Genomic DNA, 21265 nt, shown 5'->3' with positions numbered 1-21265 from the left:
CTTGTTGGCGTGTTCCCTTTCCTATGGTGTGTTATAGGTTTTAGTGCATGTAAAGGGTCTGCAAAGGCATGTCCCCCCCTTTGCCTGAAACACCTCCATTGGACTCCTCTGTTTACTTCCCTAACATAGTGACATCAATATGTAACACTTGTGCTACTATTGGTTAGCGCTCCAACACATTGTGATGAGGGTTGAGGGGCGGGACATCTCTAAGCAGTTGACCAATCACAGCAGACTGGGCTTTGGTTTCAGACAGAGGGTGAAAAGAGGTGTTGCAGCACAGGCAGTATGAGAAAAAATAAAGAGCTTTTTGAACATTAAAGCATGGAGACATGTCCCAGTAGAGACACTACATACTGATATACACCTGAACATCAGCAGGAGAGGACTCTTTAAAGAAGAGACACTACATACTGATATACACCTGAACATCAGCAGGAGAGGACTCTTTAAAGTAGACACTACATACTGATATACACCTGAACATCAGCAGGAGAGGACTCTTTAAAGTAGAGACACTACATACTGATATACACCTGAACATCAGCAGGAGAGGACTCTTTAAAGTAGACACTACATACTGATATACACCTGAACATCAGCAGGAGAGGACTCTTTAAAGTAGACACTACATACTGATATACACCTGAAATTCAGCAGGAGAGGACTCTTTAAAGTAGAGACACTAAATACTGATATACACCTGAAATTCAGCAGGAGAGGACTCTTTAAAGTAGAGACACTACATACTGATATACATCTGAACATCAGCAGGAGAGGACTCTTTAAAGTAGACACTACATACTGATATACACCTGAACATCAGCAGGAGAGGACTCTTTAAAGTAGAGACACTACATACTGATATAAACCTGAACATCAGCAGGAGAGGACTCTTTAAAGTAGAGACACTACATACTGATATATACCTGAACATCATCAGGAGAGGACTCTTTAAAGTAGAGACACTACATACTGATATACACCTGAACATCAGCAGGAGAGGACTCTTTAAAGTAGAGACACTACATACACCTGAACATCAGCAGGAGAGGACTCTTTAAAGAAATATCAGAAGGAATATGTTTCAGTCATGTTGTTTCAATGGTTTATTTATTAGTTTGAGGGATTGTCATGAAAAACAAACTGATAAATCCACTCCTTCATGTTGAAATGTCCAGCGTCCTCGTCTTCATCGTTCTGCAGAATCAGCAGATCGACACCGCCGGCAACACACATGCAGAACCAGAATACAAAGTGCAAAGTCAACAGTATTTTGACAGTAAGCAGTTTCAAATGCTACCCAGGATCCATGGAAAGTACATTCGATATTTAGTTTTACAATTGCACAGAACCTCAGAAAAATAAAATAAAATCCACACTGTATATATTGTTTTGTACTTTAAATGAAAATATTTGAGTTTATTCTGCCAGTCAGAGAGCATGCAGGTTATAAGTCGCTGCAATAAGCTGCCTGGTACATCAAACCCTACTAAAACATCAACGGATAGACGGAACAAACCGGAAACCAAGATGCAAATTTTTCCGTGTCAGCCATTTCTAAATACAGATACTGAACAACGGTTCAAAAAGCAACTTGAGTTTAAGAGCTGAACGGACGGCAGGAATCTGTACAAAGTGAAAATAAGGCTGTAAAGTAGAAAACCAACGCTTTCCCCCCAAGAACATTTCTCAGCTGCATTGTTTCATTCCCCATAAATAGCTAACGGATGCTAAAGACCTCCTACGACATTTCATCAATAAGTCAACCTCCCAAAATGGTGATTATTGTGGAAAAAAGACTGGTTTCTAAGAGCCTATAAATGATCCAGATGAACGGACAGAAAGGGTTCATCAAAATTATTAAAAGTGAATAAATTGCAAAAGAATAAATGAAATTAGCTAGTAGGGTCTCTTTTAGATTGCAGTATAAAATCCTGTCGAATCTCATCTGTCTAAACTCTTCTGGTTTGTTCGGAGCACTGCAGGTGTCAGGAGTCATTTTGATTCAAAGGTCCCATGTCATGGCCATTTCTACTGATCATAATTCCATTGTTGAGGTCTACTAAAATAGATTTATACTGTGCAATTTTCCAAACTCACATTGGTTTCTCATACTCTCTGTATAGTATGTGTATTCACTCTCTGTCCTAAACGGCTTGTTGGAGCTCCTTCCCCCCCTCCCTGTGAGCCCAGTGTGCTCTGATTGGTCGGGACGTTGCGAGGCTCGCTGCTCAGTGAGCTGGGTTACTGGTGTAGTTTCCGGGTCGGCGATACAGCGGGACAGCGCGAAAACTCACCCTGAGCACACACAAACACTCACAGCTGAAGTAAAAACAATAAGTGTGGCTTGATAATGAGTAAGAAAAAGGTTTATAAACGCTGTGAGAATGGGTCTACGGAGAGCATTTCTCCGCGATCCTAACTCGTCTATTGCCAACCAGGGAGCTCTATGCAAGTCAATGGGACTCCCTGTTAGGTGAACATGTACGCTCACGGTCCCCCCACTGCGTTTGGTAGTGACGCCAAGGGATCCTGATGTGTGAGGCGCTCCACGGATTGGTCCGTTTACTAGCATAAAACCCTTCATAACACACAAGGGGACGGGGTAATAACCAGAAAAGCATGACATGGGACCTTTAATTTGTGCACACAAAATAGTCTTTTATGCTCTCAAATTAAAAATGTTCGCTGAAAGTGCCATAATGTAGCATAGCAGAATTCAAGTGTCATCATGAAATGCAGAGAGGTGAAGAGCTATAGCTTTAAAGTCAACTGCTTACTTAAGAGATGTATTTGTCGGCATTGTGTTGTCTTTTGCAGCAGCTTGTACTTGTGCAGAGCAGTTCATTAAATGAAAATAAAATCGGAAGTGTACCTACTTGTCTCTCTGCAAAATCAAAGCAAAACTCAAGTCCTGAGACAATTAGTTGAATAATAATTGACAAAGAACTTGATGATCTAACCGTAAATCAGTCTCTGGTTTAAGATGTGCTGCTTTTCTCCATTTTAGATCATTTTAAACTGAATATTTGGGTGTTTTATTTTTTTAAAACAAGATTTTTCTTTACTATTTCTGAAGTTCTTTGGCCTAATGAATGTATTGATGACATTAGAAAGTATTTAGCAGATTAATTAAACTAAAAGGTAAAGTAAATAACAGTAGCTTCTAACACCTCTGTATTAAAATCCACCTTTAAAGGTGGGGTAGGTCATTTTGAGAAACCGGCTCGAGATACACTTTTTGTTATATTCCATGGAATGCTCTTAACATCCCGATAGCAATGAATATCTGAAATGCTTTGACAATAAATCCATTGACAAAAATGTCATCTGTGGAAGCCGTAGTACTGTAAAAAGCACGACCAATCATCTGAGCCGGCCCGGCTAAAATAACTGGATGGCCTACCTGCCTGTCAGCCTTCCATCTGTGCACAAACTTATCTCCTGCCCTCATTGGTCATGTGCGCGTTCGTGTGTTGGAGGAGGGGCTCTGTAAGGAAGTGGCAGATTTTTTCCGGCTGTGTATTTTCAAATTCTAGCGCACTCGAGCTGGTTTCTCCAAAATTACCTACCCTACCTTTAATGTATTGATGACGTTAGAAAGTATTTAGCAGATTAATGAAACTAAAAGTAAGGTAAATACCAGTAGCTTCAAACACCTCAGTATTAAAATCCACCTTTATGTGCATTTCATATTCCTACATTTACTTGGTGCTGGTCATAATATATAATATCCACACAAACTGTCAGAAAATGACCCCTGACCCCATCTCGCTCTGCGGATTACAGTGTTTTGTAGTTTATGGGCTGTAACATGCAAAGCCATCATTATGATCCTAAAGGTTTGATGGGACGACACCTCAGAAAAAAAAATCCAACTCCGAATGGAAATAATCCCCCTCTTCAGATTTCAAATAAAGTCTTAGGGTACATTTCTGAGTTCAGCACAGATCCAGAGTCACATCTTCTTCTTCATCCCTCCTCAAACACCCCCTCCCATAATAAATAATCCTTCAGTCTTCTAATGACAGCCGCACGAGAAAAAGAGCGTCCTAAATCAAAACCGTGGCACAACATCAGATTAAGCGTCCGGGTTTAAACCCACTGAGGTCAGGCAGCTTTAACTCAAGGCACGAGCGCCTGCTGTGAAGAAGAAGGAGATGATGATGATGATGATGATGGCTGACTCTTTGACAGAAGTGTAGATCCAGGAGGGGGGGATTAATACATGTGGCGGGGGGAGTGAAGCCGCTCATCTTCAATGTCGTCTGAGCGGTCAGAGTTCTCACGTAGCTCAACATCTGTCAGATGGGGGGGTTTAATGCTCCTGCTGGTTCTGGTCGTGGTTCTGGTTCTGGTCGTGGTTCTGGGAAGGGGGCAGCAGGCGGGTCACGTGACCAATGCCCTTGGTGACCCCCTCCCTGAAGAGGAGCTTAGCGCCCAGTCGCAGGTACTCGGGATGTTTGATGAAGCAGAAACGAACCACGGCTCTCTCTCCGGTTCGCAGCTCGTCCTGCAGAGAGAGAGAGAGAGAGAGAGAGAGAGAGAGAGAGAGAGAGAGAGAGAGAGAGAAGGAGAGAGAGAGAGAGACACAAAGTTACATAAAACAGCAGGCTCGAGGAGCGGACAGTGTCAGGTGGATTACTGGTGTCGTTTCCTGGTTGCTGCTTGGAGACAGCGAGACACCGCGGAACTCAGCTTGAGCACATACACACACTCACAGCCTGAGCTTCGAGTGTGTGTGTGTGTGTGTGTGTGTGTGTGTGTGTGTGTGTGTGTGTGTGCGTGTGTGTGTGTGTGTGTGTGTGTGCGTGCGTGCGTGCGTGCGTGCGTGCGTGCATGTGTGTGTGTGTGTGTGTGTGTGTGTGTGTGTGTGTGTGTGTGTGTGTGTGTGTGTGTGTGTGTGTGTGTGTGTGTATACGGAGCTCCGCGCAGCACCGCGGCTGAGAAAAGATAAGGCTGAGTGAGCGTGTGTGTCTGTGTATGAGGAGCTCCGCAGATTGGTTAATTTGGACCAATTAGTCCATTTGGACTACGTTACGTCAATAGGCCCCGGAAGGAAAAATGGGAAAAGAGAAATCCCCAACGAGGCGTTCTGGGGCAGCATAGACAGGTCTTTTCTGTGTTTCTGTGCTACAGGGTGTACGTTGAGGGTTTGTGACTCTGCAGACCGTACACACACAAGGGGACGGGTAATAACCAGAAAAGCATGACATGGAACCTTTAAGTAAAAAGTACCCATAACTAGCAGCTGTTTTAAAGAGTACCTGACCTCCCTTTATATGAATAGAACAATAATGTCATTGTTAGCTAATGAATGTTTCCATGCTGAACAACGGCAACATGACAACGTTTTCATTGGTCCCTCTTCTTTAGAGAAGACCAGGAAATGATGGATACACAGATCGTGTTCAAATCAATAGGCACGCAATGACTCTAAGTAATAATGATCACGCCACCAAACACACATTCAAACTAAAGGAACCAGCCTGTTTGGGAAATGTGAGAAGTAGAAAGTACAGGTATTTGTGTTCAACATGTAAGAAGTCAAAGTAAAAAGTCGTCAGAAAAACAAGTAGTGGAGTAAAGTACTGATACCAGAAAAATGTACTTAAGTACAGTAACTAAGTATTTATACTCCACTACTTCCCACCTCTGTAAAGCAGACCTAGTGGGAGAGACTATACAACCAGCACAGCCCCTAGGCCTAGTAGACCCCCCCTCGCCTACACACACCACAACACAGACTATATCACCCCTTGCTGCTAAATACCAATCAACTATGTGCAATATGTGCTATATGTGCAATATATATATATATATATATGCCGTTAATAACTGTGTAATTTATAAATGGCTGCTAATCCTTAGAACCGTTACAAGGTGTGTTTTTTTGTTGCATTTTGTATCTTGTAAATTGTGTAACTTGCTGCATTTAAATACCATCATACTATGTGCTATATGTGCAATATATACATATGCCATTAATAACTGTGTAATATATACCTGGCTGCTAAATCCTAATAACTGTTACAGGATTTGTATTTTTTAAAGTATTTTTCTTTTACTTTTCTTTTTTATATTATATTTTTTATTATATCATAACTTAGTACTTTTGTCTTAACATAGGTAGCATTAAGCTGTCTGTGGCTCTCTCCTGCTGTAACGATGCAAATTTCCCGTGTGAGACTAATAAAGGTACTCTGATTCTGATTCTGAGATCACATGGTCTGTGTCGGGTCGGTAAAACTCAATTTCACTAAGGGCCTCACAAGGAGATTGTAATCACATTAACAGCTGGTGATATAGTATATAAATAGGCTTTTATTGAATTGGAAAAACAAAAATAAATGATCTCTGATTATATTGATGCTTATCCAATAAAGAGTGACGCAAGAATGAGTCCTAAATCACGGATAATGAGTTTGTTGACAGTTAAATGCTAAATTGGCCTAGAATAATACGGCATCACTGCACCACGCTATATATCTCATACATTTTGGTCCAAAAAATGCCCATAAAAAAGTTCCTTAACCATACTAGCCTCATAATTACATTTGAACAATTAGGCTAAGATAAAGTCAATAGTTGTGGGTATTGGCTTTTTTTTTTAAGTCAAAGATCTTTGAGGCCGGGCTTCTGACATGCAATCGTCTGCATCTACACAATTCCAAATATGGGATCTATAAAGTACCTCTTATGTTATCTTGCCTATTTCAGCCACAAATGTAGACTGGCCTATTTCCTGACATCTCTTTTGTGATGAAACATTAACAAAATTGTCTTTCAGGCCAAAATGTATTGATCCAAAATGTAATATTCTGGATCAATATTTGCTTGGATGCCACATTTGTCCCCTGGGCCCTTTACTTTGACACATGGTCTCTATAAATGACCTCCAGACCGACCTTCCCATGAAGGCACTCCACTGTGGCCGTCTGCCGGACGTTGCCCACGTGCACGGTGACCTGCGACCCCCGGCGAAACGTCTTAGCGTGGAAGAGCAGGACGATGGCGGCTTCAAACTGACAGCAGATGGTCGGGTTCATCTTGGGACTGACCATCACCATGCCCTGCAACAGCCAATCACACGTCAGTGTCAAAACACACTGTCAGGGCTGCACCCAATACTGAGAGAGCTCCATTCATCACCAAGACATTTGAATATAAATCAACATATTTATGCAGCGCAGATTCTTTTATTTTTACATGTCTATTCATTGTGTTTAAATTCAGATAAAGATACCTTTCCACTAGTACTGTTAGATTTGTACATTGTTGTTTCTGGGTGATAACAAAGTGACACGTTTAAATTAAAGGTTTTATTTCTTTAATATATTTATATTTTGTGGCAAGAACAAAACTGAAGGTCTTAGATCAGTCAGTAGCAGAGCTGTGAAGTCATTACATACACAAATAACCCCAGAAAGCTGAAATAAATACACGAGTGATGTTACTCAGCTGTGCTCTGAGCTTAAGATGTGCAATATTTGCCGTGTCAAAGAGCTTATAGTATGTGAGATGGAAACGCTACAATGTAAACATTGTAATGCTATTTTTAGCAGACTAAGCTAACGTAATCACAGTTCACATTTACTTTCAAAACCTTTTTAGTTAAAGCAACACAGAGCCCAGACAATTCTTTACACAACGGATTAAAGAGAGAAAAGCTTTGAAGACAAGTCATTCATTCTTTAAAACAACAAGTTTAGAGTGAACAATTCTTTCGGACTCAAACTTTTCTTGGACTTGTTTTAAACTGATGAAACTGGGCTCTTACGTCCTAAAGTGTCATCTGGCTAAAAGACGTAGATCCGGACAAAAACAACACAATCTGTGGTCTTTATTTTAAGATAAAATCATGCTTCGGTCACGTGACCTCTGACCTTGCTTTGAAGACAAGCCATTCATTATTTAAAACCAATTAATTGAAAGAGATAAATGTTTGTAGGATTTAAAGTTTCTTGGACTTTGGTTGGTGGTGGTCAGGAAGAAGGAACTCAATCTGTGCTCTCATGCACTGTAAAGTCTTACGGTCCCGTGACCTCTGACCTTGCGCAGCAGCGAGCGGTCGAAGCTCCCCAGAGCCAGCGTGGCGGCCTGCCCGGCCCTCAGCACCCTGCAGGCGGAGCGGTTCCTCTGGATGCTGCCCACCTTCAGGCGCAGGAAGCGGCCCTCGTCTGTCGGACCGACCACCAGCCGCTCGCCCTCCCTGCACACACCGCTGAACACACACATCAGGGTTATTACTGAAACACACACATCAGGGTTATTACTGAAACACACACATCAGGGTTATTACTGAAACACACACATCATGGTTACTACTGAAACACACACATCAGGGTTATTACTGAAACACACACATCAGGGTTATTACTGAAACACACACATCAGGGTTACTACTGAAACACACACATCAGGGTTATTACTGAAACACACACATCAGGGTTATTACTGAAACACACACATCAGGGTTATTACTGAAACACACACATCAGGGTTACTACTGAAACACACACATCAGGGTTATTACTGAAACACACACATCAGGGTTATTACTGAAACACACACATCAGGGTTATTATTGAAACACACACATCAGGGTTATTACTGAAACACACACATCAGGGTTATTACTGAAACACACACATCAGGGTTATTACTGAAACACACACATCAGGGTTATTACTGAAACACACACATCAGGGTTATTACTGAAACACACACATCAGGGTTATTACTGTTTATCTGCACAGTCCGCACACACAGCGTAACTTTACGGAGAAATATTTAAACCTCATATGATCTGTGTTTTGTTGTTACCTGTACAGAGTTCCTCCCACTACTGTCCCAACATCAGGAACTGAGTAGATCTCATCCACCTGCAAACATACACACACACACAAACGATCACACACTCACGTTTTATATTCAAGGACTATTCCAAAGAACCACGGATTCAGTAGGGTAGCCTCAAAAGGCTGTTTATGGGTTCAAATGTGGTTGCCACACAGTGAGTTACAGTGTGTGTGTGTGTGTGTGTGTGTGTGTGTGTGTGTGTGTGTGTGTGTGTGTGTGTGTGTGTGTGTGTGTGTGTGTGTGTGTGTGTGTGTGTGTGTGTGTGTGTGTGTGTGTGTGTGTGTGTGTGTGTGTGTGTGTGTGTGTGTGTGTGTGTGTGTGTGTGTGTGTGTGTGTGTGTGTGTGTGTACCTGGAACTCAGTGAGCTGCTGCATCAGCTCCTCCTGCTCCTTGCTGTTGCTCAGTGGAGGGAGGATGTTCAGGAAAACCTTCAGCAGCTCCAGACTCTCTCCGGACACACTGGACAGGGTGAAGATTGGCGTGATGCTGCACACACACACACACACACACACACACACACACACACACACACACACACACACACACACACACACACGCGCACACACACACACCTGCTGTCACTACATCACCAGGTGACGTTGGTGCTCTGGCTCTGCTGGACCCTATATACACATGTTTTTAAACCTAGGTGACTAATACCGACAGACAGCGACTGCATTTGTATTTATGTGAACAAAATAGAAGCTGTTGTATTTGGAGTCTTAGAAGTGCTTGTACCCACTATGCCAATTTAGTGAATTATGCAGTACTTACTGCAGTATTTGCAATACATGTACCAACCATTCAGACTGCAGTATTTGAAGTATTAATAGCAGTTTCAACAGTCTTTGTACCCACCTTGCAATGTAAGTGAACGGCTGAGGTAATCATATTAGTAGTGTTGTAACTTGCATGCAGATTGAGTGACTTAAGCAGTATTAGTAGTACTTGTACTCACCACTCAGACTGGGTGAAATGCTGCAGTAGTAGTAGTAGTTGTATTATTAGTAGTATTAGCAGTACTTCTACTCACCACTCAGACTGGATGAACTGCTGCAGTAGTAGTAGTAGTTGTATTATTAGTAGTATTAGTAGTATTTGTACTCACCACTCAGATTGGGTGAACTGCTGCAGTAGTAGTAGTATTAGTAGTATTAGTAGTATTTGTACTCACCACTCAGACTGGGTGAACTGCTGCGCGGCGGTCACAGCATCATCAGCCCCAGACACCATCAGAGGGATCTTGTTGCAGCCCGGCTGCTTCAGGAGGCGCTCCAGCTGTCGGACCGTTCTCTCCACGGTGCCGCGGGAGCACAGGTCCACTTTACTGACCACGATGAAGATGGGAACTTTCAGCGCCATGGCGAGGCCCAGGTGCTCCCGGGTGGTGCCGGCTGGACGGAGGAGAGCGGGAACACTGTGAGCATGCTGGCATCAGAATAAAGGACTTCATTACCCAGAAACCAGCTGGCAGCTACCAGGAGAGAATCTCACGCAAACAGCGGTTTTATGTGTCTAGTTATTTTATTTTTTTGTATTACTTATTGTTTATTTGTATGCTTGTATTCTATTTGAAATCAGCAACTCATAGTTTGATATGAGGGAAAGTCTTAATGCATCTAAAAATGCATTTAGGTTCTTCTAAATTATAGACTATTAAGACACAAGGGTTACTGGGTTTCTGCAATGTTCAGTTTTGTTCATTTAAATGTAAGACTTTTAAGGTCTTTTTCATTCCTGTTTCAAGAACATATTGGCAAAGTGCAAAGTATGTTTGAAAACCACTAGGAATTATATGAATTATTTAACATTATATCCCATTTCATCAGTACTTTCCAGCAGGAGTTTCATGATATATCTAATGAATTGAATGCAGCCTGGATCACGTGGCATGAAATGGTTTGTTTAACACATTTTAAAATGTTTCCTGATTCCTCCTAAAATCTTAATTTATATATTAAAACTTGTACGATCTTTCTTTCCTTTCTTTGGCATATTTAATAATTAACTGAGTTCTAATAATAAACCTGCTCTCGCTCAGAATAATCTCATTTAAACACAGATCACTTCTGACCTCTAGTGGTGACTTCTGACCTCTAGTGGTGATTTCTCCTCCAGCATGATGGATATATGGTATTGAATGTTTAGGGACAATTTGGGATAAAAGCTAAAGGCACTTCTTACATACTGATATTATTATTATATATTGAAAGTAATCACCAGTTTTCCTTTGTGAGGTGTGTATGGAAGACAGGGGGAGATGTTTCTGTGCACATTGTATTAAATTGATCATTTCATTTGTCATTACATTAAGATTTTTAATGCATTTTTGTTCTCAGCAACTTATTTTTGGACAGCGCGTCAGACAAAGGAAACCAGGCCCGCCCTCGGCCTCTTAGCAACGTTTGTTTGTTTTCCTGAAGTTGCTGCAAAAATGTAAACTTTCGTATTAAAGTGCAATACTAGTGTGCATGTAAACATAGTCAATGTCTACTCTATACTAACACACCATGGCAGAAGATGTCATATCTCCGACCCCGAGAGGTACCCAGGACGTCTTTAAAATCACACAGGTATGAATGTTGTGATTTCAAGTTTCAAGTTTAAAGGCTTTTATTGTCATGTGTACATAGCTACAGTGTAGTTATGTCGATGAAAATCTTAGGTCACTTATGGATATATAATACCTTGCTTTATATCTTGTTATTGTTCATTTGTAAATTCAACATGTATATTTTCTACTTTCTTGTTTATTTCTAGTCTTTCAATTTGTATTGTACAGCGCCATGTCTTTTATGCTGCTGCAACTCAAACATTTCCCAAATTGGGATCAATAAAGTAATTTCTTATCTTATCTTATCCTCCAACAGTGCAACACAATAAAAGGGTGTAAATAATTCAAATAAAAAAAAATTGAAGAAAATATAAATTAATAAATAAATAAAATAAAATTGAAAGAAATTGAAGAAAATTGAAGAAAATGGAAAAAAATAGAATAGAGTTTCTCTGCTTCCTGAGTGTAATGTGTGTGTGTGCAGCTCACTGTTGTGATTTTGTTTCTTCCTGTGTGTAATGTGTGTGTGTGTGCGGCTCACCGATGCCGGTGTTGGCGCTCACCACCAGCATGGCGAAGTCGGGGCAGTAGCTGGTGAGGCCGAAGATGGTCGTCTTCAGATACTTGTGGTGCCCGGCCAGGTCGATGAAGGTGATCATCTTAGAGGAGCTCTCACAGATCTGCTCCGCTGTCCGAGACTCGCTGTAGTTCACAACCTGCAACACAACACAGGTCATCAGACTCTTTCAAATAACTCTCCAACATTAGAACAGCTTCCAGTGTCATAATCACATATTTATCAGATTGGAGATCCCCAGGTTTAATATTTTAAAAGTATGTATTAAACCTGGGGGCAATCCATGTGTAGCTTGGCAAAGGAAGCATTCAGTGTATACAATTATGTTTCATATTGATATTTTGTTTTTGTTAAAGTTTGAACACTAAACACTTAACAATCTGTGTAAATTAAATGTATTTTACTTGATTTCATACAAATTGAACTAGGTTACTGTTTGAATCTTATGAAGAAAAAAACATGTTAGAAATGAAATCATTAATTTAAACAAACTGCATCTTGATTTTGGTTTTTGTGTTTCCTGTTTGTAAACTTTTTGTCTAGTCTTGTTTCACTTCCTGTCGTTTTCCCGCCCTTAATGATTGTCTGATTCTTTCCACCTTTGTGTGTCTTGTAAATGTGATTGGTCTGTGTGTATATGCCTGTCTTTCCCAGCGATCTCCTTTAGATTGTCGTCACCTTGGTGTGTTTCTGCTCGTCAGTTTCTTCACGGTTTATGTTTTGCCACTTTGCCTTTTTATTACCTTAGCTTAGCCTGTTACCTTAGCTTAGCCTGTTACCTTAGCTTAGCCTGTTACCTTAGCTTAGCCTGTGTTACCTTAGCTTAGCCTGTTACCTTAGCTTAGCCTGTGTTACCTTAGCTTAGCCTGTTACCTTAGCTTAGCCTGTGTTACCTTAGCTTAGCCTGTGTTACCTTAGCTTAGCCTGTGTTACCTTAGCTTAGCCTGTGTTACCTTAGCTTAGCCTGTTACCTTAGCTTAGCCTGTGTTACCTTAGCTTAGCCTGTTACCTTAGCTTAGCCTGTGTTACCTTAGCTTAGCCTGTGTTACCTTAGCTTAGCCTGTGTTACCTTAGCTTAGCCTGTGTTACCTTAGCTTAGCCTGTGTTACCTTAGCTTAGCCTGTTACCTTAGCTTAGCCTGTTACCTTAGCTTAGCCTGTTACCTTAGCTTAGCCTGTGTTACCTTAGCTTAATCTGTTACCTTAGCTTAGCCTGTGTTACCTTAGCTTAGCCTGTTACCTTAGCTTAGACTGTTACCTTAGCTTAGCCTGTGTTACCTTAGCTTAGCCTGTTACCTTAGCTTAGCCTGTTACCTTAGCTTAGCCTCTGTTACCTTAGCTTAGCCTCTGTTACCTTAGCTTAGCCTGTGTTACCTTAGCTTAGACTGTTACCTTAGCTTAGCCTGTGTTACCTTAGCTTAGCCTGTTACCTTAGCTTAGCCTGTTACCTTAGCTTAGCCTCTGTTACCTTAGCTTAGCCTGTTACCTTAGCTTAGCCTCTGTTACCTTAGCTTAGCCTGTTACCTTAGCTTAGCCTGTTACCTTAGCTTAGCCTGTTACCTTAGCCTAGCCTGTTACCTTAGCTTAGCCTGTTACCTTAGCTTAGCCTGTGTTACCTTAGCTTAGCCTGTTACCTTAGCTTAGCCTGTGTTACCGTAGCTTAGCCTGTTACCTTAGCTTAGCCTGTTACCTTAGCTTAGCCTGTTACCTTAGCTTAGCCTGTTACCTTAGCTTAGCCTGTTACCTTAGCTTAGCCTGTTACCTTAACTTAGCCTGTTACCTTAGCTTAGCCTGTGTTACCTTAGCTTAGCCTGTTACCTTAGCTTAGCCTGTTACCTTAGCTTAGCCTGTGTTACCTTAGCTTAGTCTGTTACCTTAGCTTAGCCTGTTACCTTAACTTAGCCTGTTACCTTAGCTTAGCCTGTGTTACCTTAGCTTAGTCTGTTACCTTAGCCTAGCCTGTTACCTTAGCTTAGCCTGTTACCTTAACTTAGCCTGTTACCTTAGCTTAGCCTGTTACCTTAGTCGTGGGTTGACCAGTTTTTTGTACCAGCTTTTTAATGTTAATAAAGCTATTAAGAACTGCCTCCATTTTGCTCTGCGTGTGGGTCTACAGAACATATAGCTATATAGATAGATATGTATATTCAAATTACAATGCAACAATAGTAAACTTTATTGATCCCATGTTGAAATGTCACAATCTACCTGGCAGTGTGTAAAAAAAGCATCTCCTTTACCAGCATTATCAATAAGTGGATTCACTTGAGCTATTTAAGTAACTTTGATGATCATGCTTTGGACATTTTACTTAAGTGAAAACACAAAGTGTGGATTTTATTGAAATGTATTGTGTCTGGTGTTTTTAGATATTCTGTACTTTGATATCAACCCTTAAACTGTCTCTGCCCGTGGTGTAAAGGAACCTGATTGTCCTTCAAAGTATAAGACCTTAGTTTTAGTCATTTTCTGGGGGCGAAACTCCCCCCCCCCCCCCCCCTCTCCATCAGTGTCTCTCTCACCTCTCCTTTGCTGTTGAAGCCGAGGATCTCGAAGCTGATGCTGGAGGTGCGTCCGGTCTGGATCTCGTGCAGATGTCTGAAGAGGTTGAGCCGCGCTCGTCCTCGCCCGTTGTCCAGCTCGCCCTGCGTCAGGACGCCCAGCAGCGTCGACTTCCCCGAGTCCACGTTCCCCAGAACCGCCACCCGCAGGTCCAGGAACTGCCCCAGTCCAAAACAACATGACGCAGGAGAGGGGTCACAGTCTACTCTCTACTACAAGCCTGTTTAAAAAGAAGGCCTGCTGCTGCCTGCAGGTGAGGTACATTTCAGGGGAGGTTAGGGATGGGTGACATGGAGAGAATCAAATATCACACTGACACTAATCTATACACACAACATCTACTGCAAGTCTGTCCGTCCTGGGAGAGGGAGCCTCCTCGGTTGCCTCTCATTGCCCTCTAATTTGATAGATTTATTGGTCATTAATATCAATACTGCAACAATCATAGGTTTGACTGGTGTTTTCCAAAAATAATTACTCAATGAAATGTTGATTGAAAAATCATTAGTTATGTGGACATAATGACTAAGCGGTAAAAAGGCTAATATAGAAGCGCTAAAGCTGTCTGTATTAATACAGCATTTAAAACCAGGTAAATAAAACGCTTATGCTATATTACGATATTAGAAATCTGAGATGATATCTAGTCTCATATCACAGTATTGACATGATATTGCTCCGCCCTAGGTGAGGTTTTTTCATGTTGTCGTCCTTTTGAATGTTTTAGGGCCTTTTCAAAACAGTGTTTAGACTAAGTAAGACTCAGTGTGGACAATACAGCCGCATCATCACACTTTTGAGGAAGTGGTACGGTTACAAAAGTAATCTAGAGCAGGTTGTTAGTGGCATGAACGTCATCCAACCTTGACCTGACAAAATGATAAGCAGAATTTAGGCTAAACAGCTCCGGTTACCAGGTGTACTTGCATGAAGTAGAGGATTGCAATAATTATTTGCGAGGTGATCGCAAATAATGTGAGGTCTGACCTGAAATGGCTTCTTGATATTTGAGCAGATAGGAGCTTCTTCTGGCGTTTTTATTTTGTGTACGTTCTTGCTTTGACCCATACACATCCAACCAATGAGAGGAGAGAACGTTGTCACCTGGCTTTCAGTTCAACTCATCCCAATTTGGAACGGAGTAAACGCACTAAAGGTTTAAAAGCCTTTTTAAGCTCATACAAAACCTGGAGGACGGACTCACCTGCTGATCATCGGGAACTTTTCGGACCAGGACTTCTGCGATTTTACGAATATTTCTGTCCAAGTCGTAGTCCACCTCTCTCTCTCGGAGGAGAGTAATGTCCGCACCGACTCTGATGAGACCCAGAAAGAAAAACAGATCAGACCTCTTACAAAACACCATTTTCCAAAGTAGATCATCAGTTTTGAGGATATTTTATTACTTAGCTGTTTGAATTTATTTTAGTGCACAAATGAAAATCTGACCTGAAAACTGCATGAAGTAAATCACAGTAAATATATCAGTGGCTCCTTTTATTTAACTGATAGGAAGGAAATAAATCCCGCCTAAGAAATTCAAAGCTATCTGTATCAATACAACAAAAATGAAATGCACAAAAAAGAGTTTGATAGAAAAGGGATATTCTATTTCCCACATTACCAAATGACTCCATCTTACAAAATAAGACTCGTTAATCGTCTGATTATTTTCTTACAAACCAGCCAAAAGTGCATTTTTTTTAACACACACTTCCCAAAAACTGGCACTCTAAGGAGCGTAGATTAAGCTAGGGATCACATCTCAAGAAATCTTCGAGAGCAGGTGCCGTTCATCAGACTGAAACAAGAAATTAACGACAATTGTGTCTATTGTACTACTGAGTGAAACACTAACAGACCGCACAAGAAAAAAAGTAAGAAAAACTTTAGGATAAAAACCGCAAATGTTCTTTTATATGAGACTTTCGTCTTTTCTTATTTTTGGAGTTCACAAAAATCTTTTAAACTTGTACATTTTAGAGATACCTTTCCACCCAGAGGCGCTGATACAGACTCTGAAATCATGTGACCTACTTCTCTGCCAATCCTCTTGAGGGAGAAATCAACGATACTTTTGTCTACTAATAGGAGAGTTTGGTGAATTGAACTGGACACACTAACTAACAGACTCTGAAATCACGTGACCTACTTCTCTGCCATCCTCTTGAGGGTCTTCAGCGAGGCCCTCATGTCGGACTCGCTCAGGCCCACCAGCAGCCCGTTGTCCTCCACTCCGATCTGATACACCGCCTCGCCGCGGCCCTCCTGCAGACGCCACTTCAGCTGCGTGGCCAGGTGCTCGAACCGGTACTGGGTGGGGTTCACCAGCTTCAACTACACAGAGATGGCAAAAGTACACACATCCTTTACTAAAGCAGAAGTACAGATACTCGTGTTTAAAAATACTCTGGTAAAAGCAGAAGTACTGACTAAACTTCTTTACTTAAGTGAAAGTAAAGAAGTATGGGCTTTGAAATGTACTTCAGTAAAAAGTACCCATAACTAGCAGCTGTTTTAAAGAGTACCTGACCTCCCTTTATATTAACAGAACAATAATGTCATTGTTAGCTAATGAATGTTTCCATGGTGACCAACGGCAACATGACAACGTTTTCATTGGTCCCTCTTCTTTAGAGAAGACCAGGAAATGATGGATACACGGATCGTGTTCAAATCAATAGGCACGCAATGACTCTAAATAATAATGATCACGCCACCAAACACACATTCAAACTAAAGTAAATATCCACCGAGCACGAACCAACTTAAATTCTAACCACTTTATATTTTAATGTAAGATAACAGTACCTTTAGGAGCTTCCCTGTAAGTAAGAGCCTGACTGATAAAACATGTGGGGCTGCAACAGAAATGTATTAATAGATTTGTCTATAAAACATCAGAAATATTTTTGTATTACTGAGAGTGACATCTACACATTTCTTGTGAGTTTGACCACCTCATTTATTTTTAGCCTGTAAAATCAAAAAATGTATGACCAAATTAAGACCCTTTTTTTATTCTGTGTTTAACCTAAAAGACAAAAAGGAAATAAGTAGCAGATTTAATCCCTGAAATATTGATGTGGGCCTCAAATATTCAGTTTAACACTCTAAAATACAAATATTACAAATCTATCAAGCATGAAATATGTTATTTAAAAAAGGCATATATATGTTGTGTGTGTGTGTATATATAAATGCAACTGCAATAAATAGTATAATAACTATTATTATTATTATTTCATATGATTATTATCATAAAATATCAAGTACTTTAGTGTTTAATGGAACCAATATCATAGTGAGATTTGCTGGTATTAAGATTGAAGGTAATGTGAAGTCTGTCCTGAGGGTGACACTAAAGGAAAAATCATAAGATCAATAACATTTTAATATATTGAGATCTTGGTCCAGACAAACGTGTGCAGCAGACAGACTGTCATACAGCTGTAGCAGAATAAAACTGTTAAGGCTCTGTAACAGCGTCATGTTGATCATGTTTTCCTCCTAACTTCAGCACAGTGTTAAGATAAGAGAGACCGTAAACAGAGAGGACCGAGGTACAAAGTCTGTTGTGGTTTTTATGGAACATTTTTATGGCAAGAAACAAGAGTCATAGCTTAACGAGCTTAAACCAAATTAAAGTGGTAACGGTCAAATATAATGGAATATAAATAAAGGAAGAATTGTTTAAAGTTAAATTCAGTCAGTAGTGTTTCCTGCATGTTTTAGTAACACATATAATTAAATGTAATACCTGTGTTATGCTCATACTGTCCTCCTGTATGAAAGACATTGAAAAGCCAGTATTGATTTTAAGAATTGTTTGTTTATTGACATTTATTATATCCCATTTTTGTCAGTAATTCCCAGAAGAGCTGCACCCCAAATCTGTCCCGACTCCCGACAAATCATCTCTCTCAGCATTCAGAGAGGAATTACAGAAGTAGATATACATTTCAGCGTGTTCTACAGTTCATAGTTGAAGTGCAAAGCCTGCAATAGACTGAATCAGAGCAGTAAATAAAGAGTTAGTTACCTTGTACTCAATGTTTCCTTCTTCAGCCTGGAAATAGTGGAGAGAAAGAAGACGTATGAGGACAACAGACAAATGTTTAAAGGACTCAACTTAAAATGTAAACGGCAAAAAAGTATATGCTCCCTTAATTGAGCGTACTGTCTGACAAATAGTTCTGCAATCAATAATCATGATCAAGTAATTTTGTATATATGATTCTGAAATGGCACATTACACACAATAAGTACTTTTACTGTTGGTACTTTTAGTATATTTTGATACTGCTGTAATTTTGATGCCAGTAGTTTTACTTAAAGTTAGATTTTGAATGCACTTTTACTCAAGTAAAGCATCTGCATACTTCTTACATCCCATCAGTAGTTGGCTTGAGAGTATTGAGATTGATGAAGTCTTGTGCAATAAACATGCAATGTGCAACACAAACACTTATTTGCAATTTGACTGGTGCTATAATTACTTTATGTAAAAAATACATATTTTCATAATTGTCCCAAACTTTTTTTTTTTATGAAAGTCGCAATACTTTAATATGCAATGTGTCACTTAGTTGTACTTAAATGTATGCTACCATGGTTGTGTACTTACTTGTCTTTATTTTATTACTTATGTGTGCTTTTCCTTATTATTGCATGCCTTTTTCTACCTGCTATGCCACTTTTGCTGTAACACTGTACATGTCCCTGCTGTGGGACAAATAAATGAATTCTGATTCTGGTTCCTTAAGTAGAAGTATCAGAGTGTAGGAATACTCTGTTACAAGTAAAAGTACTGCACTCAAAATGTACTAAAGTAAAAGTATGAAAGTATTTACATCAAAATATACTTAAAGTACCAAAGGTTCTCATTGTGCAGATTAGTCCATTTCAGAATAATACATATGATTTGTTTTATAATTATTGATCATTAAAGTGTTCTCAAAGCTGGTAAAGGTGCAGCTAGTTTGCATGACTTTGTATACTGCAGGGTAGCTTGTGAATTTACTCCAGGTGAAACTAAAGTCTGATTTAAGAGTTGGTTATATTTCACATCATTAATCCAGATCTGCAAAGTAACTAAAGGTAGGCTATTAGATAAATGTAGTGCAGTAGAAGTACAAAGTAGCATAACATGGAAATACTCAAGTAAAGTACAAGTATATCAACATGTTTCTTAAGTACAGTACTTGAGTAAATCTACTTGGTTACTTCCCACCTCTGTGTATCAGTAGTTAGCTTTAAACTAGCAGGGTTTACTGCAGCACTATTAGCTTTGTTGCTACTTTAGCAGGCTTGATGTCCCGGATGTTAGCTACCTCCGGTGGGAAATACGGTGGTGGTGTTTTATTGTTCCTGATGTTCTTTTTATTCCGTCTTTTCCTGCCTCGTTTTCCTCTTTTCGTTCTCGGCTTTTTCGACGTTTTCTTCCCGGTATTCCCGGAGCCCTGTCCGTGTCTGGTGTGTCCGGGCGACACTGCACCATTCCCGGATAAATCCACCATCATGGAGCTCAGGATGCCACCGAGAGCAGTGTGAACTCACGGTGATAATATAACCTGTAGTAAGAATAATAAATCTCCTCTTTCTGTCATTGCATCTATGAAAACACACGGCCTGCCTGCTTGATAAAGCTGCAGCGGAGGATGCTCTCTCCTCAGCATCACAACAAGACACCAGGAAGAGCCGATATGAAGCCGATTTCTGTGAATGGACTTAGTGGCCAAACGGTGGTACTACAACTTCATTGACGTAATTTTGAAATTGAGAAAGTGCAGCACTGACTTGCATTGGGAAAGAGTAGTCTGTAAATCAGCATATAATAATTTTTTAACTCGATAAACTACCCAGCACGAACACTTTTACAGCCCTTATTCAAATTATTAGGGTCTCAACGTTTTTAAATGGGCTAAAAGTTGAACCCAGAGTTATTTTATCTCCCTTCATTTGACTGAGCCAAGAGCAGGAGATCGGAGGCGGGGCTTAAGGGAAACTCCACTGCGCATGCTCTGTGGGCCCGTTGATCCGGGTACTTTCTGAATCTACGGTCGCTTCCTTTTGGGCTTCATGCGCCACTGAGCCACTCTCATAGAAATGAACCGGTCACCGCCTACAACGCGTATCCAGCTTCTTTACTTTTCCTCTTTATTTAAGCACTTACAGCCCCAGGAAAAGCGCTATATAAATAACATGTGTTGTTATTATTTATTCAAGAACATATATGGTCATAATATCTTGTTTTTCAATGTAAATACTGCTATATTCTGCTATATGTTACTATATTTTTAATACATGTTTTAACGATATTAAAGTTTTCTATCTGTGTTTTACATTTTGGTTTTACTTGTATTTATGCACCAAAACACCAAGTCAAATTCCTCGTATCTGCGTATGTGATCACATCTGATTCTCATGTGGTTTTCAGGGATGCAGTTTGTTCACGATTTGTACTTTTTGGAGGTAATGTCAAATTATTTTACGTGTACAATGTGGAGAATGTTGCTGTGATTACGTCAGATTCAATGGCATTACATTACATTTCCCTTCAAGTAGTTTTGAAGTATAATATTTGGACACCCTGTGAAACATAGCTCTAAAAAAGCGACTACAGCTCTTACTATGAGCTCAGAAATATTTGATGTGGGGTTAGCAACCAAACAGAAATGAGTTGTAGAGACTGGACCGAAAACACAC

The 21265-nt window shown here is 40.3% G+C and overlaps 1 protein-coding gene across 1 annotated transcript; it reads right to left on the bottom strand.

Annotated features, from left to right (window-relative positions):
• Positions 1-1094: 1094 nt before the first annotated feature.
• gtpbp2b (GTP binding protein 2b) lies at positions 1095-20807 on the bottom strand. Its single transcript, XM_079663210.1, has 12 exons — positions 19891-20807; positions 18600-18626; positions 16710-16894; positions 15762-15873; positions 14518-14715; positions 11961-12135; positions 10040-10259; positions 9216-9351; positions 8830-8888; positions 8056-8227; positions 6912-7076; positions 1095-4516 (listed from the first exon to the last, which is right to left on the bottom strand). The coding sequence occupies exons 1-12, from the start codon at positions 20077-20079 to the stop codon at positions 4322-4324; spliced, it is 1833 nt and encodes a 610-aa protein (XP_079519336.1). The 5' UTR covers positions 20080-20807; the 3' UTR covers positions 1095-4321.
• Between the last annotated feature and the right edge of the window lie 458 nt (positions 20808-21265).

The sequence above is a fragment of the Notothenia rossii genome (assembly GCF_949606895.1).
Source record: "Notothenia rossii genome assembly, chromosome: 1".
Classification (NCBI taxonomy): domain Eukaryota; kingdom Metazoa; phylum Chordata; class Actinopteri; order Perciformes; family Nototheniidae; genus Notothenia; species Notothenia rossii.
This window is presented reverse-complemented; position numbering and strand designations above follow the sequence as displayed.